Source organism: Aspergillus neoniger (genome assembly GCF_003184625.1).
Source record: "Aspergillus neoniger CBS 115656 unplaced genomic scaffold BO87scaffold_66, whole genome shotgun sequence".
In the NCBI taxonomy this organism is placed as follows: Eukaryota; Fungi; Ascomycota; class Eurotiomycetes; order Eurotiales; family Aspergillaceae; genus Aspergillus; species Aspergillus neoniger.
Window position 1 is genome coordinate 68,981 of NW_020291194.1, and position 23,441 is coordinate 92,421.

General features: G+C 44.7%; 6 protein-coding genes across 6 annotated transcripts; 2 read left to right on the forward strand and 4 right to left on the reverse strand.

Moving 5' to 3' along the window:
• Positions 1–336: 336 nt before the first annotated feature.
• On the forward strand, positions 337–9,169 carry atrA (protein kinase MEC1; the record flags this gene model as incomplete). The annotated part of the gene is made up of 25 exons (XM_025622052.1): positions 337–922; positions 972–1,597; positions 1,654–1,955; positions 2,010–2,405; positions 2,460–2,612; positions 2,671–2,767; positions 2,848–3,327; positions 3,382–3,624; positions 3,684–4,913; positions 4,981–5,521; positions 5,572–6,052; positions 6,112–6,415; positions 6,469–6,566; positions 6,630–6,722; positions 6,779–6,940; positions 7,119–7,134; positions 7,184–7,378; positions 7,424–7,706; positions 7,757–7,954; positions 8,024–8,148; positions 8,207–8,289; positions 8,351–8,473; positions 8,529–8,616; positions 8,676–8,760; positions 8,811–9,169. 25 exons carry the CDS (start codon positions 337–339, stop codon positions 9,167–9,169), a joined length of 7,347 nt encoding a protein of 2,448 aa, XP_025473990.1.
• A 286-nt stretch (positions 9,170–9,455) lies between these two features.
• BO87DRAFT_322012 (RNA-binding protein with serine-rich domain 1) lies at positions 9,456–10,497 on the reverse strand (the record flags this gene model as incomplete). The annotated part of the gene is made up of 3 exons (XM_025619956.1): positions 9,456–9,958; positions 10,012–10,117; positions 10,180–10,497. 3 exons carry the CDS (start codon positions 10,495–10,497, stop codon positions 9,456–9,458), a joined length of 927 nt encoding a protein of 308 aa, XP_025473991.1.
• Positions 10,498–10,981: 484 nt separating this feature from the next.
• BO87DRAFT_381318 (putative AAA family ATPase) lies at positions 10,982–13,730 on the reverse strand. The gene is made up of 2 exons (XM_025624503.1): positions 11,795–13,730; positions 10,982–11,745 (listed from the first exon to the last, which is right to left on the reverse strand). The coding sequence occupies exons 1-2, from the start codon at positions 13,319–13,321 to the stop codon at positions 11,017–11,019; spliced, it is 2,256 nt and encodes a 751-aa protein (XP_025473992.1). The 5' UTR covers positions 13,322–13,730; the 3' UTR covers positions 10,982–11,016.
• An 837-nt stretch (positions 13,731–14,567) lies between these two features.
• Positions 14,568–15,555, reverse strand: srgA (Rab family GTPase srgA). Its single transcript, XM_025618653.1, has 3 exons — positions 15,370–15,555; positions 15,047–15,314; positions 14,568–14,972 (listed from the first exon to the last, which is right to left on the reverse strand). The coding sequence occupies exons 1-3, from the start codon at positions 15,397–15,399 to the stop codon at positions 14,650–14,652; spliced, it is 621 nt and encodes a 206-aa protein (XP_025473993.1). The 5' UTR covers positions 15,400–15,555; the 3' UTR covers positions 14,568–14,649.
• Positions 15,556–16,303: 748 nt separating this feature from the next.
• On the reverse strand, positions 16,304–19,013 carry BO87DRAFT_463783 (NCA2 family protein). Its single transcript, XM_025629257.1, has 4 exons — positions 18,583–19,013; positions 16,946–18,526; positions 16,772–16,897; positions 16,304–16,713 (listed from the first exon to the last, which is right to left on the reverse strand). The coding sequence occupies exons 1-4, from the start codon at positions 18,597–18,599 to the stop codon at positions 16,473–16,475; spliced, it is 1,965 nt and encodes a 654-aa protein (XP_025473994.1). The 5' UTR covers positions 18,600–19,013; the 3' UTR covers positions 16,304–16,472.
• Positions 19,014–19,142: 129 nt separating this feature from the next.
• Positions 19,143–20,812, forward strand: BO87DRAFT_402199 (sterol desaturase family protein; the record flags this gene model as incomplete). Its single annotated transcript, XM_025625662.1, has 5 exons — positions 19,143–19,169; positions 19,313–19,314; positions 19,806–20,049; positions 20,103–20,188; positions 20,248–20,812. The coding sequence occupies 5 exons, from the start codon at positions 19,143–19,145 to the stop codon at positions 20,810–20,812; spliced, it is 924 nt and encodes a 307-aa protein (XP_025473995.1).
• Positions 20,813–23,441: the final 2,629 nt, after the last annotated feature.

Genomic DNA, 23,441 nt, shown 5'->3' on the forward strand with positions numbered 1-23,441 from the left:
GTAGTAATGATACCACCGCTTCCAAGTACTCCGTATACGATTACTATTCTGCAACCGTGCACATAACAAGTCGATATTTGATGGTATTCACTTTGATAGCAATTGATAAGCGGGTTTCATGCTTTATACCCACATTAACTCGTGCATTAAAGAATCTCAACACCTCACTGGATGGATGGACTGTGGGGAAACCATACATGTTACTTACACCGTACTACCGCGTCACTGAAACATACATGAGTATTACTATCCGTAGATCTTAAGCCGGTCTGATTACCACTCTTCGCGCTCAACGAGGCCTGGGAGAAATCAGGACCATGTATAAAGGCATCGCCAATGGCAACTAATAAGCGCAAGGAGTCTCGTTTACCTATTCCTGGGGTTGCAGATTGGAATCCTGCAGAGCCAGTTTCCTCTACGCTCGCAGCCAACCTTGCACCACACCTTTCATCACAGGGTGATGGGACGCTTGGTCTAACTAAAGAGGCATTTTCGCAGCTCCGGCATGAGTTGCTTGAGGGGAAATATAGTCATCTTCAGCTTAATGATAGTATCACTGATGTTAAGAAACTGATTTGCATCGTGCTGAAAGCAGGTCTAGAGCCCTGTATCAGAGATGATAGGTCGGAATTGCAAGGTCAACTCCTGGACTGCTTGGACATCGTCCAAAATGCTGTTGACAAAGCCCCATTAGCGCTTTTGGAGATGCCAGAGCCAGAAGTTCTGGGAAAGGATGCAGCAAGTCCCTTGTACTCGTGTCTAGTCGTCTGGCTAGTCCATCTATTCTGTACCTGGGACAGTGAGCCTGTCGAAGATAGAATCGGTGGCATCCTCGCAAGTATGTTCAACGCTTCACACAATCATACGAAGCTATGGTCTTCGTTTGTTGGTATTACTGCCTTTGTTTGGGCCTGCACTACTGGTTTGTGAGATTCCTCGGGTAGATCAGAGTCCTATACTGATCCCTCCAGAACTCCTTGATGCTCTTGACGCCTATCAGTCTCGAGCTCGGCTTACCCATGTGGCCGGCTCCCCTGTAGTATACCCGAAGCAGCCCTGTACTTTGGATCTTGACAGACTTGGCCTGCGCTGTGGATCTCTGAAGAAATTGATCAGACTTGAGAGCTGCGCTCAAACAGTCCGTCTATGCCTTGATATGCTCACATCTACAATCAATGCTCACGTTTCTTATAATATCCCCTCTAAACGACAGGATTTGGCATGGCTCTCTAATATTTATCGGCGCTTGTGGAAGCTCGCTGTGCTTTGGCACTCCAAATCAGATACTGAGGACGTCACAAACCAAGTGCCGACCTTTTCACAGTTCCTGAGGTTCATAAAAAGATTTTGTGACCATGTTCCACATACATCAGCGAAACAGAGGCTAGCATACATTTTCCTCCAGACATTCGCAGAAACCTTTGCTCTAGAAATGCTAAATCAGGCTTCTGTTCTCCAATTAAGCCTAAGCCATGCCATTGACAGCTTCATTAAGGCTTTCACATCCGAAAAGGATATAATGCAATCAATGGGGGCTACTGTGCTACCTATCAAGAATAACCTCGCATTGTTCAGTTCATTCGATACTTGTCTTCAGGTATATCATCCCATATGGCCCTCACCATAGCTACCGTCTGGTTAACTCAAAGCTAGGCTGCGATCGAATGCTCCCTCGTACATTGTCCCATGACTTACAATTCCAACGCGAAAGGTGCAGAGGCAGCTTTCTGCGGGGGGCATTCAACGGAATTGGTAGCTATTCACGAATTTCCGGGTTCTGACCACTCTTCCATTAGTGGTGTTGGGGCTGTCCGGATGGCCAAACGTCGCTGTCTCCCGCGATTGGATGCCTACAGAGAAGGCCAAAATGGGGCACAGAGGCTTATAGCCAAGTCACTTGAACTACTCGGCTGTGATCGGAGTGGCACCCTGGGGGATCTGAGCTGTGCGGTTCTGTAAGTCGACATGTATTGTCCCCATGAATACAATTGTTGACTGACAACGGAAAGTACATCATACATTGGACTATCGGAGCAGGACAAACTAAGATTCTTATGTGTTCTGTGCAATATCCCCTGTGCATTGTCTGAAAACCTGGTAGATATGTTGAATGTCGATTCAAAGGACAGTTTCAACTGTAGGATCTGTGACTCCAAATGTCATGATATCGAACCAGAAAGCAATTCCAGCATTCTCAAGAGCGATGAACTATGTCAGATCTTGAATCACATCATTTCCAACCTTTCACGGACTGCAAACCTGAGAATAGCTGCGACAGTTGCGTTAAGAAGGACGTTGATGCATACTTTCGACCCAGCTCATATGCAGCTTGCATCTTCTGCTTTTGGCGAATTTTGCCTCAATTCTCTCAGGAGCTCTGTCAGAGAGCTACGTCTTACTACAGGGTATCTTCTATTGAAAGATCTTGCGAAAACTTTGAAGTGCTGACCACTCTTCAGACATTCGATAACCTCGTTCGTTCGTAGAGATCTCGACCACGAAACCCGACGAGGTAATTTCATTGTCATTCTGGACTGGTTGCAGAGCCTCTCTGAGAAACAGGAGACGCCATTACATGAGACATGTATTCTTACTTTATGTCATCTGGCGCAGTGAGTTTGATCCTGCCAAGTGGTTGTGAGCATTCGCTAACATATCGTATATCTACAGGTTTTCTAACGACGAAGAGATGAATATCATACTTCTTCGTCTGGTAGAGTACCTTGGACATCCGAACCCGTTTATAGGGGCGGTGGCTTATACCGAAGTACGTATGGACCCTGATATTGTGATCATATACTGCCTTCCGCATGTGACTACATTAGGCCAACATCTAATAGAACTTAGCTCTCAGGGCTCGCACAACATCTTTCTGTCACTCCGGCCGCCTTGTTCAGGCCTTTTTGGAGGACCTTGTCAGTGACCGTTGTGAGAAATTTTCAGTCTCGCCCCTACATGGCAGAACAGCTCTGCGACCTCCTGGGTATGAAAGTGGATGACTTCCTCAGATTGACAGAGACCTATGTCCTTCCATATCTGGTACTTACCCGGAAGCGCGATGTGATCATCAGAGTTGGGGCAACGTACAAGGACGCGAAGACACCATTCGATATTTGCTCAGAGAAGAACAATCTTGCATCGATACTCGCTTTTTTGCTGAGCCAACCATCGCCGAATCCAGAAGAATCCGTCATGTCCGCTTTGTCGGAAGTTGATGCTGCCTTTAGGGGCCGTACTCTGGCTGAGCTTTTGAGGATTGAGCCGATACTGATTGCCTGTGACCTACTCAAAGGCCTTGGCGACTTGGGGGAGGACAAAGGCAAGAGGGTAAGTCATTGCCAATTCCACAGCGCGATCGACGTTGACATGAAGGAATTGTAGTTTCTCCGCGCACTTCATCTTTTAGCCGTCCTTGTTCCACGAAAGTCAGGTCACACACCAAGACGAGCGAACCTTATAGGATACTTCATTGAGGAGCATGTCCTTGGAATCATTACACAGTTCGCTCATGCTGTAAATGACTTCCAAATCAGACAACCTCTGATTGAGAAAAAAAGGAACATTGCAGCGATTGGAGAGATGATAAAGGTTGCTCGTGGCCATATCAGTAGCGCCTTACCTCAGGTTCGTACATAAGTCAGCTCATATGATGTGATTTTCAGTAGTAAGCTAAAGTGACATAGATATGCGCATGTTTACGAGCTGCTCTTGAAATTCAAGAGCTGTGTAATAATGCAATCACCGTCTGGAGAGTCCTGATCATTTCCCTGCAAGAAGAGGAAGTTGAGCCCCTCATCGATCAGACACTATCAATTGTGATCAGATACTGGGACATGTTCACTGAGGATACAAGGAAGCAAGCGTACGAACTCGTTGAATACATCATGCAGTCTCACCATGAGTTGGTACGCGATATCTTCAATACCATGCCCTCGCTAGCTTCAATTCCAATACTCGACAAGCATGAAGCCACGCTTAATAGCATGAAAGAGAAGATGGATGTACGAAGCCATTTCCTTGCATTCATTCGTCGTTGTCAAAGTGATACTGCAACGGTTGTTGAGCAATCCTTGCATGAGCTAGTTCCTTATCTCTCCCAGAATGAAGAGTTCATTCATAGATCTGTTCTCAGTGAGATTCCAGATCCAGTTGTTGCACAGCTAACACGGTCATTGCTCGATTGTTGTGTGAAATTTAACACTAGCTCCGATGTTATAACCAAGTTATCGGCTGAATGTCTAGGCTTGATCGGCTGTCTTGACCCTAACCGAGTGGACACGGTGAAAGAAAAGAAAGGGATTCTGGTTTTGTCTAACTTCGACAGCATGGAAGAGACCTTTGACTTCATACTTTTCTTCCTCCAGAACGTGTTAGTCGAGACGTTCCTATCAGCTTCAAATACTAGAGCTCAAGGATTTCTTGCATATGCGATGCAGAACCTACTTAGGTTCTGCGGTCTTGATTCAGCCGTGGCCAATCGATCGCGTGACTTCCGAGCCGATGAGAAATATCAACGCTGGCTAGAGCTACCTGAAACTGTTCGCAACATTCTAGCTCCTTTCCTTACCTCAAAGTATACAGTTACCATTGGGACCCTAAACACTAACTGCAGCTATCCCTTGTTCACAGCTGGATTGACACATGGCAACTGGCTACGGACCTTTGTGCAAGATCTATTGCAAGCCGGGAACGGTGACAATGCGAAATTAGTATTCAGTGTTTGCAGCCGCATTGTGAAGGGCCAAGACATCTCAATAGCATCTTTTTTGCTGCCATTCGCGGTCCTTAACCGTACGGTTTCTGGGAGCCCACAAGAGAAAGAAGATCTACGCTGTGAGCTAGTGAATGTCCTGTCACACCCATTACCCGACACACACGACTATGTATATGAGAACATCATATTGTGCAGTCAGGTGAGTAGCGTATTTCCATTTATTTGTGCAGATTTATTTGATTGCTGTCTCACACTATTCGAAACAGAGCATTTTCGAGGTCCTCGACTACCTTTCAAGGTGGCTACAGGGCAAAAAGAAACAGATAAATAGTCTCAGGAACCCCAGCCATCCTTCAAATCGTAACCACAAGGGAACATCTCGCGATGCTTTGTTAGACACCTACCATTCGCAAGCCAAAGCTGTAGAGATACTTCTGAGTTCAATACCTCCAGAGGTCATCTCCAAGAGGGCTGTTGAGTGCAAATCATTCTCACGGGCTCTGTTCCATTGGGAGCAATACATCCGACAGTGGAAAAACCAGCATTCTAAGCAAGGAGGCGCCGCCGTCGAACCTCTCTACCAGCGATTACAAGATATCTACAGCCGAATCGACGAACCAGACGGTATCGAAGGAATTTCAAGCCATCTACACGTGTTAAACATCGATCAGCAGGTACTTGAGCATCGAAAGGCAGGAAGGTGGGCTACCGCACAAAGCTGGTATGAATTGCAACTTGAGAAAGAACCAAATGATAGCGAAGCACAGTGGGGTCTACTCGCATGTCTCAAGGAATCTGGACAACAAGGTATTCCCCTAATCAATCCCCGTCCAGCCGGTCTACTGACACATTCTTAGATGCCATTCTCACGCGGTTCGAGATCTTGAAAGCAAATAATTCATCTAGAAAGTTTCTACCTTTTGCAGTAGAAGCGACCTGGATCACAAGTAATTGGGGAAAGCTAAATGAGTATCTTCAGCAGCTCTCGCGGTTGGGTAGGGGGGAATTCAATATTGAAATTGGATTGGCCCTCAATGCTTTCCGGCAAGGCAAGTATACGGAATTTTGGGAACATATAGAGGCCTTACGACTCAGTGTGGCCAAGTCCCTAACAGCCAACTCCGTGGTTTCGTTGCAGTCATGCCATGATAGCATTCTCAAGCTACATACTCTACACGAGGTAGAGTCTATAGCTCGCGCTAAATTTGAGGATAGTGAGAGCAATGACTCGCGCACAAAGCTACCTGATATACTGGATCGACGTTTGGACATCCTTGGGGGCTACATCTCTGATAAGCAATATCTCTTAGGCCTCAGAAGGGCTACGATGGAGCTAACGTATGTCGCTTTTGCCCTCTTTATGAACTTCTCTAGTCGAATGCTGATAGGGCCTTAAGGAACGAATTTACCGATTCCGACATAGCCGCTGCTTGGCTAACTAGTGCACGTCTGTCGCGCAAAGGCAACTTCACCAATCAAGCCTACCAGTCGATGCTACATGCAGCTCGTCTTAACGATCGATCTGCCACTATTGAGCACGCACGGCTCCTCTGGAAAGACGGTCATCATCGAAAAGCAATACAAACACTGGAAGGCGCAATTACTGCTAATGAGTTCTCGTCAGAAACAGCCACATCTCAAGAGCGTACCTCATCGCTAATTGCAAATAATGGTGAACATCAAAATATGCTCTTGGCTCGAGTATGTCACCGTCCACAGGCTACCGACACGATCTGACTGTAACAATTATATAGGCACATCTGCTCCTGGCCAAGTGGACAGACAGGGCAGGGCAAACACAATCAGATGCTATCGTCCAGAGATACAGGGAAGCTATAAAGCTCCACCCTAGGTAAACTCTATGTTTCAGAAAGGTACGGCAGGTGTTTTGAAGTGGAAGCTAACTGGTTCTTAGGTGGGAGAAGGCTCATTACTACCTAGGCAAGCACTACAACAAAATCCTGGATTTGGAAAAAGCAAAACCTCTGGGAAAGGAAGCACAGATCTAGTCAGCATTCCTATCCCTGACCTGCAAAATGATCAATGGCTCATTTTTTTTCCCAGCTTGAGTGGCGAGGCCTCAAAACTAGTTGTTGACAATTACCTCCGGTCATTGGCCCATGGCAACAAATACGTATTCCAGTCCTTGCCCAAAATCTTGACACTCTGGCTAGAACACGCTTCTACCGTCGACCAGCCGTTTGATCCAAAGAGAGGCGACAACGAGTAAGTAGTGAATATTTTCTTCGGGATCTAAACATTCAACTCCCGTTACCTTCACCTCGATTCGCATGCTGACTGGAATAATCGGGACGACTTAAAGAGATTTCCAAAAGCACACTCTGAGTCAGCGAAAAAAGAGCCTCGATGATATGCATACACAACTCAAGAAATATGTGAACAGGATCCCGGCTGCGCTGGTTGGTAACAAAGTCGAGTACCATATGAAAGATTGCTAACTAGAAACAGCTCTTCACCATTCTCCCTCAAGTTGTTGCTAGGATATGTCACCCAAATACGACAGTATACGACTTATTGACCAAGATCGTAGCCAGGGCAGTTAACTCATTTCCCCAACAAGGGCTATGGACTGTCCTCGCAGTGGTTAAGTCCTCTTCCAAGGACCGGGCATCCAGAGGAATAAACTGCCTGCAGAAGATTACGGTGGGTCAAGTCTGCATCAAATCAGTTCGAGCTAATCTTAAGCAGGAAGTCAACAAGAAACTGAAAAATCAGCCATCGTCAGATATACGTGGCATGATAAATCAAGGACAGAAGTTCTCAGAGGAAATGCTAAGGTTGTGTATAGCTCGCATCGAAGACAAAGTCCTGAGAGTCAGTCTGCGTGATCTGAAGTTCAGTCATAAGGTGGCGCCTTGTAGGCTTGTGGTGCCGTTCCAAGCAATGTTAACGCCGACGCTACCAGCCAGCCATAAACCTGAATACCTGAAAGGTTTCAGGGCCTTCCCTAGGGATCCTACGACTATTGAAGGTAACGCGTCTTAATTTGGCTTCTGCAAAAACCTCACTGACTGTTGATAGCCATACTGGACGATGTGCAGGTCTTGAATTCTCTCCAGAAACCACGAAGGATAGGGATCCGGGGCTCAGACGGAAAAGTATACAACATTCTGTGCAAACCCAAGGATGACCTGCGCAAAGATCAACGGCTCATGGAATTCAACAACATGATCAATCGGCTCTTCAAAAAGGATGTGGAATCGAGTAAACGACGGATGTGTAAGTACTCAAACGTCTATCATATCCTCTGTGTTCCATTATCCTCTGACCGAGTGATCGCTGTGGCAGATATCAAAACGTACGCTGTGACACCGCTGAACGAAGAATGCGGGCTAATCGAATGGGTCGATAACCTTCGTGCTTTGAGGGACATTGTTATCAAGCTCTTGAGAGAGAGAGGCATCGCGCCAAACGTAAGTTTTTCAGCCTCATGATGATAGCCATACAGCTATTGAAGTGGTTCTACTATAGTATAATGAGATCAGACACGACCTGAACGAAGCATGCTCCGACAACTCAAAACTCCATCTTTTCACAACAAAAGTTTTGTCAAAGTAAGTTTTCCGAATGCACTTCCTCTTGAGTCGTTCCGTTCCAAGACTAATCTCGATGCAGGTTTCCTCCAGTTCTGTATGAATGGTTCATTGAAATGTTTCCTGAAGCAGGATCATGGTTTGCTGCCAGAATTCGCTATACTCGTTCCTGTGCTGTTATGTCCATGGTTGGGCATGTCCTAGGGTTCGTCAATCCACAGTCTGCTGATATATGTCCCTTTCAGCTCATTTCTCTGCAGGTTAGGTGATCGACATGGTGAAAATATACTGTTCGAGGAAGGCACGGGAGGTGTTTTACATGTCGACTTCAATTGCCTTTTCGACAAGGTTAGGCGCCCGAGGCCCAAGACAAACATGCCTTGCATCTTTTTGGCTGACATGGATAGGGATTGACATTCGATATACCTGAATTGGTTCCGTTTCGTTTGACCCAAAACATGGTTGATGCGTTCGGTGCCTATGGATACAATGGTTCGTTCTAATCGACCTCTGAAACGTCCATGTACTAATATCATTGATAGGTCCGTTCCGCAAGACATGTGAAATTAGTCTTGGTCTACTTCGCCACAACGAAGACGCACTCATGACCGTTCTGGAGACGTTCTTGCATGACCCTACCACGGACTTCATCGGGAAGAAGGTAAGCACCACCCAAGATGTACACGCTCACGTTGCTGATAAACAGAAGCGTCGTACACATGCCAATGCCCCAGAGACACCTGCCGGTGTTTTAGAGAATGTTCGCAACAAACTTCGTGGCCTTCTACCTGGGGAATCAGTCCCCCTTTCGGTAGACGGTCACGTAGACGAACTAATTGTACAAGCAACGGATGTAAAGAATCTAGCTGCTATGTATATTGGCTGGTGCGCCTTTTTCTAGAGGTGCTTCTCGACACTGGCCCTGGTCCTGGGTGATTTGTGATTGCTGGAGCTAGATTGCGGATGACTTGGGTTTCCTAAATTTCTCCCGTGCACAAGATAACTTTACATTATTAATTATAGGACAAGGCTTCAAATTGATTCGAGTGTAAAGTCCACCGGCCTGCACCCCATCATCACTCTGCCAGTCCCATATAGTTGAACGACGCCAAGAACGGTAGCTTCATTGTGACATCCTATAAAGACTATCAAATGACACCAAGACCATATCGTAAAACAATCCTGGGTTAATGATGGTCTCTTCTTAGGCTCGCGCTCCGTTCCCTATCGCTGCGACTGCTATAGCCATAGCTGCTGTAGCTCGGGCTACGGCGACGGCGACGTTGGGAGCTGTCCATACGCGAGTGTGTCCGCCTTGGCGGTGGTGAAGTTGAACGGGATTTTGAAGAAAGGGATCGAGAGCGGCGTGGCGACCTGGAGCGCGACAGAGAGCGAGGCCTATAGATGTCATGTCTTTCCATATGCCGAGAACGGCGATATTTCCTAGCCGGTGGCGGTGACCTTGGAGCGCGACTATCCGACGGGGGTCCGCGGCCATGTCCTGGGCGGCCAAAGCTTGCTCTGCTATGTTGAACTGGTGGTGGTGAGCGAGAAAAAGCTCTCCTAGGAAGGACAATCGACACATTCAACGTGGCACCATCTAGCTGAGCTTCATGCATATGCGCGATGGCTGCCTCTGCATCCGCAGGATCGTGGTACAGTATGTATGCAGTGCCCCTGTTTGTCATGACTAGTAGAGCGTCAGCCTGGGCATGTAGGAAAGCATGAGTCTATAGGACTTACAAGCTTTATTCATGGGGAGATCAAGACTTTGTATGTCACCAAAACCACCAAATATCTCCCGAAGATGTGATTCGGTAACATTTTTGGTCAACTTTTCAATAACTATCTTTGATTTCCGTTAGTTCCAGCATAAAACCTACAGACTGGGATGATGCAAGCGCAACCGACCTTTGAGCTTCTTGAAGCATCGGCAGAGGGACTCGGGGTCCGACTGAAGTCTTTCTTTCTGTAACGTCTGGGAGCTGAGCTTCGGCTTCGGCTTCGACTACGGGATAGCGCTCTGTTGTGCGACGGTGACCGCGACCAGCTTCTGGAACGGTGACCATTGCGGCGAACAGCACCACGCTCCACAGAACGCCTCCGGGGTGTGGTGTTGAATCTCGATTCTGAGCGAGGGGACAAAGAACGCTGCAAGGATGGGGCCCGATCAAATTCCGAGGATGGCAAACGGCCACGAGAGCGGCCCCGAGTGTATTCTTCTGGCATCCTACAGGATCCACTTGGTGGAGGGAGCTTTCTAGAAAACCACCAAGGGCAAGCTGAACAGATTGTAGCAAGAAATAAGTCTGGGTAAGCGAGATATCAAGGGAGCGAGACGCATCGAAGGTCTGGTTGGTATGGAGTGGGGTTACCCAAGACGGATCAAAAGTTGCAGAGTAATTGGCAGCTTGTTGTGTCATGTATGAAGGTCAGAGCCAGGTAGGTTTGCTATCCGCACGATAGGCGGGTCCCAGCTTTGTTATCCTAATCCCCTGCACATCAAGAACCAATGCTATAATATCATTCATTTTCTTTCTTTCCTGTTTTCTTTTTTCTCATTCTCTTTCTCTTTCTTCTACTTTCTCGGTCTTGGTTTCTTTCCTTTTCGTCTAAGAATAAGAGAACCCACATGTTGAACAAGGTACCCAGTCAGTTAACAGCAGCTCCATGCTTGAAGATTGGTTTATTACTTCCAAGTCGGAATGATCGCATCGTTATATAGTTTCTATATAGAGACACTTGTGCTCATATGTCAACAGAGTCACCCCACTGTTCGTACGCTTCAACAACAGCAGCCGTTATTTGTCTCTTCACCTGCTTAAGCGCATACTCGAAATGCTCCCATCGGATATCTTGCGCTTCGCCGGTCTCCTCTTCTGCATCCAACGCAGCATCACCGGCTGTCTCACATATGCTCACGATCTCAGCCCCTGAATACCCGTCAGTTTTCATGGCCAACACGTCCACCTCAACTTCCGGGTTAATGACGGATTTGCGGAACCATATGTCCAAGATCTCCTTCCGCGCCTCGTAGTCGGGAGGTCCTATATAAAGTATATTGTCCAATCGACCGGGGCGCATCAACGCCGGGTCTATCACTTCAGGTTTGTTTGTGGCGGCGATGACTAGGACACTTTTAAGCTCCTCGATGCCATCCATTTCATTGAGAAGAGTTGTAAGAACATTAACCCCGCCTTGTGATGAAGTGCCACGTTTCGAGGCGATAGCGTCTATCTCATCGAAGAATATGATGCTGGGCCTTGCAGAACGAGCTTTTCGAAAGATTTCTCTTAATGCTCGTTCAGATTCTCCGACGTACATGCTTAGAATCTCGGCTCCCTTGACTGCCAGAAAGTTGAGCCCTGCTTCCGTGGCCAATGCTTTCACCGTCAACGTCTTAGAGCATCCAGGTGGCCCGTAAAGAAGTACACCTTTCTTGCTGGTCAAATTAAGCCTCCTCATTCGCTCGGGATGCTTGGCCTTGTCAGAACTGCCACAACACAATCTAAAGGTGTGCGCTTACCTTCAATGGACGCTCCACTGCTTTCTGCAAACGTCTCTTAATTTCGTGCTGCCCACCAATGTCCGACCACCTGACCTTGGGCGTCTCCAAGAACACTTCCCGCATAGCAGTAGGTCGAGTTTCCTGTAGGGCTGATAGGACATCAACGTCCTTGATATGTATAGCTGTTCCTGTTTCAGGTGTGGCCGGACCTTCAACAGCAATATCGGCAGGTATGCGCTTGTCACCAAAACAAAGTTCAGGTTCCAACATCTGTCTTTGTCGTGCCTTGCGACTAATCAACTGAAGCAAAGCGAAGAGATCGGCACCCACGTAACCATGGGTTTTCTCCGCTATCAAGTCTATGAGGGTATCGCTCAATGCCGGGGATGGGGTTCCACATATAGCACGCAATATTTTGGCTCGATCCTGTGCTGTCGGAATATGCAGTTCAATCTCAGTTGCTAGTCGATGCGGTGTCCTCAGGGCATCATCGACATCATTGGGATGACGGGTTGCAGCCACAATCAAAACGAATGCATTCTTTGTAGCGTCAATGCATTCGCATAGAACCGATGCCAACGACTGGCTATCGAGCGATGTCCGTCTAGGCGCAATGAACTCCACCTGGTCAATCAGGATTGCACTGGGTTGAGAACGCATTGCTTCTTGGAATATATTGCGCATCTTGGATTCGGCATCCCCGATATTGCGGCCAAAGGCTGAGGACCCAATATGGAATGTTTGCCTCCACCCTGCTGCTTTAATCTGTTCCAGAAGCGCCGTCTTACCTGTTCCCTTCGGACCATAAAGAAGAATGCCTCGACTGTGTTCATAGAATGAAGGCATTACTAGATTGACTAGACCAGGGTTAAAGTCAGCAAGACTTTCATTGATACTCTCGATTTGCCGGTCCATCCCTCCCAGCCCAGTCGGCCGCACTTGGATATTGGAAGTTCCGCGCTCTAGAGGTTTCTTAAGATCTTCGCCCATTATGATCTCGCTGGTTTCGGCGAACCTGAAGAGAGTACAGGTAGTACTTCCATTTTCACCTGAGATATCTGCCACTCTGAAGCTCCGGCGTTGGCCCCTAAGCTCTACCTCAAATACTAGGCCAACAGTAATGCCATCGCATTTCAGAAGAGGAAACTCCAGGGACCATGACCAGTGGATTATGTCAGAGGGTGGAATCGCGCCGTATCTTGCAATCCTATCACTATCTGAACACTCTATAATGGAGACTTTGTCGATCTTATTCAGGGGCCCATCGACCTTGCATATTGTAATCTTCTCCCCAATTTTGAATCCATAACATTCCTGAAGAGTCCTTGAGGTCTGTACAACCGTATTCTGAATGTTCTCGGTCGCGTTCCAAGCTATTGCCGTTCTCGATGGACCGTCGGCGAGACTAATGTTGCACACATCTCCAGCTCTGAGCTTCAGAAAAGCCAGGGATGACGAGGAGAGATAAACGCGAAAGGCATCTCTATGATCAGTTCTTGTTTGTTTTGACAGCGGTCGAACTGTGAAGGCTCGAGTCTCGGACATTTTTTTAGCGGTAGCTGAAGGCCCCTCCAAAAGTAACGCCTAGTGTCCCGCGTTCCCACTACTGCAGCTGAGTACACCTGCTCTCTACAGTATCATGACCTGCATAATGATTTTTTTTGTAAGCAAATCCTAGGCACCGGAAACAATAAATTTGACTTGTTGGAACATTGTGACTGCCTTGACTTACAGATAGGTGATCCGAGAAAGGCGTAAGTAAACTGGCTGCTGAGCGCGTATACTGAATTGAGAAAAGCGGGATCGAAAAGAAAGATTAAAAGTCCGATAAAGGGAAAACCAACACAAGGATTTGGAAGGCTCTTTCAGGAAATCTCCCTCTTTTCTATTGTTGCTATCCTTGACTGATTCATACGATGTAGAAAGACAAAGGATGGAGAAAACAGGGTTCCGAACAAAATCTGTACTCCGTAAAGTGTTCGTTCACAAAATAATGGGCCATCTCAAATGGATATCCACACAGCCCCACTTTGAGAGGAGCAGAAGATACAATATTAACATCATGGTCTACTATACCGGCCGCAAATGTTTCTGAGTACTCGATAGTAACTTCTTTCCGGCACAATGAGAGAATGGCAATGCCAGTGCTAGTGTCAGTGCTATATTAAGTTACTGAATGAGATGTGTTCAAACCGTACAGAGAAGACTAACTCTCACAGAAGTGCACATTACCAACGAACTTCATGCATTCTTCTACCTATCCAAGTAGCTTATACCCCATCATCTTTGGTTAGGTTAGACCATGATCCTCCAGGAACATCTTTTTTCTGGCCCGCGTTTTTTATCAACGCTCCTAGTGTGGTGATGCTCAATACCTCGGTGCTATCCCTATTCGACGATCTTCAATTTATAGTACGACCACCATCATGATTGTCTCCGGCTGCAGTCAACTTTTGCCAAGACCATTCAGATACGGACATGCCCCAAGTTTCCTCATGTTTATTAGGAGATGCTGGCGGGTGATGTATACCGCACTTGCAAAAGACTGTTTATGCTATACCTAATTTCACTTGCACAGTAATGAATACAACAGAGAAACGCCACCTGGGAAAATTCGATCGCAGTAAATGGATGACGACCCAAGACAGAACAGAGAGAAGAATGAAGGCATTCACGAAAACCATAAGCCCCTGCCTTCATTATCAACATACATGGGTTAGGAGCAGAATCAGCCAATTAGCTTCCCAGCATCTATTCGAACCGTGAACATAATGATGTATTGAAGCCATGGCACACAAACCTGTAACACGCAAAGACATAGAGTCATAATGGAAAAAGATAACCCGAAGACCAAACGAGAGTGTACTAACAAATCAACAACATTTCCCACCCGCGTTGCCGTTCAACCCAGAACCTTGCTGGTCTATGCTCACGCCCTGGGAGCCGACCTGTTCGGACTTCGACGTATCCATTCCTTTCTTGATATCGGATGCGAGATCATAAAACGCTTTCTCGATGTTGATGTTGTTCTTAGCTGATACTTCAAGGAATGGTATTCCCAGCTCATTGGCCAATTGCTGCCCTTGCTCAGTTGACACAGCTCTCTTCTCTTCCCAATCACATTTGTTGCCAATAAGGATCTTGTGAACGCCTTCGCTCGCATGTTGCTCAACATTTGAGAACCAAGTGCGAATGTCTAAGTAAGGCGATTGGGCATTAGCATCAAATTATCTCATGATCCACCTCGGGTTTAAGGAAAGCGTTTCTCACTTTGAAATGATCTTTCGTCGGTAACATCGTATACAAGAAGTATGCCCATAGCTCCTCTGTAGTATGCGGTAGTGATAGTTCTAAATCGCTCTTGCCCAGCTGTGTCCCATATCTGGAGCTTTACGCGTTTACCGTCCAACTCGATGGTACGTATCTTGAAGTCGATTCCGATGGTAGTAATGAACGACGGAGTGAACGAGTCTTCACTGAATCGCAACAGACAGCATGACTTTCCGACCCCAGAGTCACCAATCAGCAGTAACTTGATCTACAGAGACCGATATTTAGCTTATTGATTTCTTGGGGCATTAATCAATACTCACCAGGAAGTCGTAGTTCCTTGTACCAGCCATCTTGTTGTTGCAGACTCGAGGTATACAGAGAGCGAGGGATAAAAGCCGTGATAGTGAGTTTATGTTCTGCGTTGTGCTAATCCCTACTCGATATTCGTCTTAGTTGGGTTTGACGTTATTCTCCCCTCTCCTCTGTTGGTCTTGCGTGCCCCCTCTCTTTTCTCCTATCCCTTCCGATTCCGCTTATGGTTTCTCGACAAGTTTGTGTTTGGCTGGAATCAAGATTTCACTTCACTTAACTTGTCTGCTTGTCTCCGTCAATAATACCGACTGTAAGAGAACTCAAGTCTTCGAATAGTGGCAGGTGCTGGATTCAGGATCTTCCACGGAACCAGGAGCCGGTCCGGAGAATGGGGTCAGGGGACGGGACGGGACAAGACAGGTGTTGTATCGGAGACCTTTTGTTGAAGTAAGAATCGGCGACGTTGGACACGTTGAATTTCGGAAAGTTGCCGGGGGAATAATTCATTCGATAGACAACAGTAGCACGACTTATCTTTGGGAACTGATTTCCTTCCAAGGTTTATTAGGAAGCTGGCAGCAGTATATGCACGTACAGTGAGTACATGTTCGGAGTAGTATCCCGGTCACTTGTGTAATCGCCTAGTATCGTCCGGTCTACCCAAGCGCACCCCACAGATGAAAGTATTTAACTATCAGCTTTTATACCACTTTAAGACAGCTACTGTTCATTTGTGGCTCCAGTCATATGTTCCAAACACGATAGACAAAAACAATAATAAAATCAAGAGTATTACTTGAAGATATAGCATCAATACCCCGTAGCCTTGATCATATCCTTGGGTATTGAAATGGTCACTAACATCGAACACGTCATTTCACCCGGTTTACACTAGGATTGTCCGAGATATACCAAGGTGTAGAAATGAGCTCCCTTGTACATAAGCTTGGTGTAGATTGGAGCACCACAATATTCTATCATTATTCGACAATACGTCTACGACAGAACGTAAGAGATAATACAGTAATACTTGTCGAGAATATTGTCAGCCGCCAAAGTCGAAAGGCATGAAACATATTTTCCACCAAAAGAGTGAGCATAACGGATTGCATCAAATCCATTTTGAGTAGACCCAGCCCATTCGTTCAACAACCTTGAGTTGCCGGTCAATCGTATCTCGCTCGACTAATTCATTGATGTCTTCCTGGAATGAACGGAGATCTGCGCCTTTCAGTATGATCCGCGCCTTTGAAAGTAGGACTTCGGCGTTGCATATGAGGAGACCATAGTCTCTAAATGCCAGCGCATTGCCAGGAGTGGAGGCAGACGATGTCAAAGTCCGATGTACAATCCTACAGCGATATATTAGGCTTGAATCAAATTGTTCTTTGGGACTAGGCCAGAACTTACCGCAAAGCATGCCTCAGTTCGTCCTGCTGCTTACCCATTCGGAAGCCCCTTCGACTGCCCAGCAAGCCGTAAAGCCAACGAAGAGTCGCAAATGACACCATTAAGCCTGGGGTTAGTCCAATAAACCTATAGAAAGTCAACGGCTATTCTGGTATTCTTGGTCGGAAGTCGTACCCAAAAACCAGCTCTTGGCTTTTCAACAGAGCGTCAATTCCCCCTATCGCGATTTCAACATCTACTTTTGTTTTCTGTATCTGTATCAGAAGTGCTCGCACCAAATCACCCTTGATGGTCCCGACAAAAGGACTACGTAGGTCATTTTCATATGCTTTCAGCACTGGTGTCAAGTCACCTTCCCGGACTTTAGCAGCAATGACATGGGTATCAAAAGCATCATAGTCATTCTTGTTCGGTTCACAACGATCAAGAACGAAGTCCACAACCATTCTTTCCAAACTCGCTCGATCGGCTTCCAAGCTGTTTCTACTCATCAATGCAATTTCACTCTTTTCATCATGTCTTATAGTGCCGACAAGCCTGCGAAGTGGGTCTACAACCCAGTTGTTCCAAAACTCGATAGTGGTTGAACCGAAATTGGCAATCCATTCCAAGAGCTCATGGCGCCTATTCCGTAACAGCTCCAATGATGTACTTGTTGATAATAGTGCAAGGGTCAAAGGTAACCAAAAACGTACTAGGTAATGGGGGCGTCCAGAGTTGTTGATTGTTGTGGCTGAAGCTTTGGCATAGGCCGGTAGAAGCTGTTCAAGTATATAGCCCAATTGGTTCATGACAAATCTCGGACCCTCAGATGATAGATCACTGCAGTAATGCATGCGCATCGACGTGACTTCTTGATTGATCGCCATGTTTATGTGCTCTTCATGATTCCACGGGACACTTCCCTTTTCAGTATCTTCGAGAAGCAATTTCATCAAGGCCACACTCTCAAGGACGTTGATCTGCCAGCTCTCAGTGAACATACCATGGCTATTGTCACCTGTAGAATTGTCGCCTGTAAAACTGTCGCCAACTGCGCATGAGAAACTGTTTCTTATGAGGATCCCTATGCTACAAGCATTCATATCTTTCAATGAACTCAATATCTTCCGCTTCTGCCGTACATCTGACTTCGCTGTTGAGAGTGGTGATAACATCCTTCCCCGCCAAAAATGCAAACTTTGGGGAAGGACACACTGACGAACAGATTCGTAAAATTGCATCCAGCTGGGTTGACCGGACGTCCGGGTATTGTTCATGGAGTTAGCATGGTGCCAGACTTTTCGGGATCTGTTCCAAAGCACCACTGGCGAGGTTTGGAGCATATAGAGCCCAAGTGACCAGGGGGACTCCAAAACACTATCCCAATAGAGCATCTCGTCATTGAGGGAGAGCACATCATCTGATAGCGTATTCAGTATAACTCCGAGAGTCTGGACTGCAGCCTTAGCAGCTACGAGCCAAGAAGTGTCTACGACGTGTGCCATGAAAACATTCACGTCTGGCAGCGTGGGATCAGCATTGAGCACATCATCGGGGTATTCGGCAATTATTTTCAAAAGCCTTTCCGTCTGCAGTAACGGTTGAGACTTGGATGTCACGGAAAGTGAGTCCATGAGCTTCTCCAGTTTCGCGACATTCTCAATGGGGTATTTTGCTTGGCTTGCGTGTTTGTAGACGTCTAGCGATTTCGGATAGGCATTATCGCTTATTTGCCGCCACAATTTATCAAAATGTGCATCCAGACCGTATGCCCTACGGTGACAGTGTCAATACTCCCCTCATGCTGACAATACGACTGAGTAACTTACTTATTTACCGCATACATTGCGAATGGTGAAGCAAACGGCAGGGTAGGGCGAACAATGAAAAATAAGTGGAATAACCAGAAGGAATACTACTCAAGAAGTTCGGGTTTAAGAATAATGGCGTCATGCGCACCAAGCAAATCATGCAAACACCAAGCCCACTTTCACCCTTTGCATCATGTACTCTCTTCTCTCTTCAGACCAGATGATATAATCAAATGTATCAGTTGGTGGATTATGGCAGGGTAACACGGTGTTCTGAGCATTACCTGAATTGCTACTACATCTATCGTAAGGCGATTGAACTCACAGCGAGTCAAGCTTGAGGTAGGAGATAAATAAGGCCAATCAAGAAAAAAACATCCGTCTGCGGAGGGCTCAATATGTTGGGAAATCTATACAAAAGTACAATGAACACCGGACACGGCAGTGACTATAATACAAGTAATATTTGTGTGATATGAAAGTTATGCTCAGCACGCCCTTCGCTTTGTAGTCCTCGGGCCACTGGTTATGGCTTAGTAATCTGGCCCCCTGGCCCCCTGTCTGAAATCTCCCGAACCATGTTGCCTCCATTCAGAAGGGCAGGTGTATGTACATGTTCATATAGTGCACGGAGAGTATGTCTCATTAACCTACCCGGGTGCTGCCTAGATCTAATCTAGTCCACCAATATATACAAAGCAAATGCTCTATATAGTGTAGTGAGGAGGTCGCTTTGATTAGCTGCTAGGGGTAGGAATAATAATTTAATTAGATAATAATACTAACGTATCTACCAAGGAATACAGACTAGTTTCCAAGCAAGTGGAGCTAATTAATATCGGTCCCAGTCGGCTAGCCAGTGGTGCCAGAAAGGTCCAAGGCCAGGGGGAAAAGGTCTCGCCACCTCGGGAGCGGCTGTCCTGGTCGCGCGCTTCTTCCACAAGTGTTCCTGAAATACCAGCCAACCTCTCACAGGCAACAATTCATTAACAACTACTTATTTGTCGCTGCAACACGTTTATCCTCGTTTATAACATTGGCCATATGCCAATCGCATAAACACGACTCTCTAAACCTCACATACCTCTGTCGTCTACGTATTCTCGCTCTGATAGCGAGGGTTTATTGAAGGAGAGTTGAGAAGAAAAGTGCCAAGGGCAAAAGCCGGCCTGCGTCCCTGCACAATGTGAGCAGCTTTTGATGTACCACCCGTTTTATATATGAGTTCTTACAGGACATAGGAATTCCACCTTGCTGTCTACGCCAGAATCATACTGGGGCCAGTTTGAAGAAATCTCCAAATACAATACTCATCTGAACGTGGTCGAAAGACTATGGACAGCATGGTATGCCTGGATGCAAAATGACGTTCTTGCAACTGGAATCATGTCTTTTGTAATGCACGAAATTGTATATTTCGGGCGTTCCCTCCCTTGGATCTTTATAGACACTCTCGGTTTGTTCAAGAACTACAAGATTCAAAGCGTGAGGCTCAGGATCACCGAAGCTTACTTGCCATTGTTCTAACTGGGTTACAGAGCAAGATACCATCCTTACGAGAGCAATGGGATTGTGCTAGATTTGTGCTACTCAGCCATTTTACCGTAGAGCTGCCACAAATATGGTGAGGAAATACTTGATCTTCCTATGGGCCATATGTGATGGCGTTACTAACAGCTCTAGGCTTTTCCACCCGATGGCCCAGTTTTTTGGCCTGTCCACCTCTGTACCTTTTCCCTCTTTGTGGACCATGGCTTATCAGATAGCGATATTCTTTGTCCTGGAAGACACGTGGCATTACTTTTCCCACCGTGCTCTCCATTGGGGTCCACTGTATAAAGCCATCCACAAGATTCACCATCAATATTCCGCACCTTTCGGTATGGCAGCTGAATATGCTTCTCCAATTGAAGTCATGATTCTTGGATTTGGTACTGTTGGTTGCCCAATTCTATGGTGTGCAGTAACCGGCGATCTGCATATTTTTACGATGTACATCTGGATCGTCTTGCGGCTTTTCCAGGCCATTGATGCGCACAGTGGCTATGAGTTTCCATGGAGTCTTCATCACTTCCTCCCTTTCTGGGCTGGCGCAGACCACCATGATCTCCATCACGAGAAGTTTGTAGGAAATTATTCCAGCAGCTTCAGGTGGTGGGATTATCTTCTGGACACCGAATACTCCCCGGAGGCTATCAAGAGGAGAAGGGAAAACAAGTTTGTGAAGGATACCAAGAAGGCTCAGTGATATTCCAGTCTTTGCAATGCCTGATTTAAAGGTGACCTGTATGGGCCATGTCTCGGGGCCATATGGGCTCTCTGGCGACACGGCCATTCGGCGGGACTTGACCATGGTTATCGACGACGTGATACATCATTTTATGACTTACACTTGCTAATATAGAGATATGGATTTTAATTCAAGTTTTATTCTTTTGGGTCGATTGACTAGCTGAGGGGTGTCATGGCTAGGATTGGACTATATCCCTTGCCTTGAGCAGACTTATGTAATTTAGTTTATTGAAAATAGTTTTTATCTCCTTGTCATATATGTTCTTTAAATTCTAGTTTTGATCCTTATGATAGGAAACAGGAGCAAGGCTGTTAGGGGGCGTTGTTGGAGATGTGTTAATGTTGGGCTTACATCATAGTAGCAACTAACATCTAGTTACCCTAGACTGATTATTTATCCCCGGAAACACCTAGTGTTGAGACCCCGGCCTGTGCGAACCTAAGACTGATGTCCAAATTTATTCTTAGTGCGCCTTAAAGAGTGATGTTATAAGTGGAACATTCAGCAAGCACCAGCAGATAGCTTGTTGGTGCCGGCACCAACACTGTTGTCACTCTAACCCTATGGTCAGATTCCACATCCTATTATGCCTACTGGTACCGCTTTATACTTCATTTAGAAAGCTATAGGGGCCTACTCTCTTTATCAAATAATAGATGTTCATTTTTATCAGATATTTCCATGTATAATCTACTGGGATAGTAATAATCCTTATATGAAAAATCTTAATTCAAATTTAATTTTTCTTACCTAATATATTTAAGAAATTGATCCAATAAGGCTGGTGCTACCAGTGTGGAATGATAAACAAATCTTAATAATTTCTTATTATTCTTGGTTACTAAAACTATCTAGGACGGCTAAGAGATTAGCTTTCCTTAGTCAGTTATTTTACTGTAAGCGGCTGCTAACTAATCAAGATTTATTTAAATATATTAGTACTAGTATTAATAACTTTCTTCTTAACAGATAAAGACGAAGAAACAAAGATTTATTATTATAATTAAAATAGTTTTTAAATAAAAAGCTATTTATTATAGAGCAGGATGTCTTATAATAGTTAATTATATTATTTAATATAATTTAGTTATTTATTGGTGCTACCTGTGCGAATGATGAACGAATTGTAGTATTGTATTTCCTTAGTTGTCTCGTTACTCTAAACTATCGGCGGGGAGGGTGGCCTTCCTCGCAAGGCGGCCGCTGGTGGCAGAACCACGCGGCGGAACCTAGCAGGTTCGCCCAAGTCGTTGGTGGCCAGCACCAACATTTATTAAATACAGTAAAGCATATATTTATAATCTTAATTAAATTTAGAAGTTGGATGACTGTATTATTTATATTTTCAAAGAATTATACAATATTAAATAGTTATAGATTAATAATAGTAATATTATCAGTAGTAGTAAGTAGTTCTAGATTAATAATATTATAAATAATAATGTATTCAACGGTTGGGCGGCCCACACGGTTGGGCGGCCCACCCCATCAAAAACACCCCCTTGAATTCCTACCTGATGCCATTCAACCACTACAGATGCCACCAAAAACGTCTATCTTATTAAAAGTACAGATAGAACAGGAAGGCAGGATCCTTCTAGCTATTAAAACTATTCAAAAAAGTTAAATCACCAGTATCCGCCAGGCAGTATATATTTATGATATTACTTGAATTACTCTTTGTACTTAACTATCTGGATATAATTTTACTAGAGATATAATTTATATATATCAAAAATTATTAAAAAACAAAGAAGATTTACTTATTAAATAAATTCTATCTCTAGATAAATAAGATACAAGTTCCCAGCCATTTAAAATTAGAAATATAATTAATCTGATTCTATCTAAACAAGATTATATAACTTTTAAAGAAATAAATATTAACTGGATCTATAATTTTATTAAATACTATAAAATCCTCTGAACCTGCTATATTAGATAATATAATTATTAAAGAGCTTAAATAAAGAATTTTAAAATTATAAAAAACTAATTTAATTAGATCTAGAAGATTATACAAGAGTATAGAATCTTATTAAATAATATCTATAATTTTAATAAAACAGGATTTACTATGAAGATAATTACTATAATTAAAATAATAACTAGTTCCCAGAGAGCAGGCCGGCTATCTCTAATTTAATCAGAAAATCAGAAATAGATTACTTTAATTAAATATATTTAATTTACTAGAGTAATTCTACTCTTAATTCTAATCTTTAAAAGTAAAATATATCTCAAGATCTAGTATAAAAATTAATCCATTCCTTCTATCTAAAGAATTTAAATCAGTAATAATAATTAGATTACTAATATAATTAGTTTTTAATAGCTTTAAAAATACTTTATTCCATAGATCAGAAATAAATTAATAGATAAGTATAATCTTCTAATATTTAATAATTATAGCAGTTATTTAACTCCTGAGTTCAATTTAATCTGTATTAAAAATAATATTATTTTTATATATATACCCGCGCATTTATCTCATCTATTTTAATCTCTGGATATTAGTTATTTTAATATACTTAAACATATATATAAAAATATGATTTAAAAGCAGACATAATACAGCTATAAT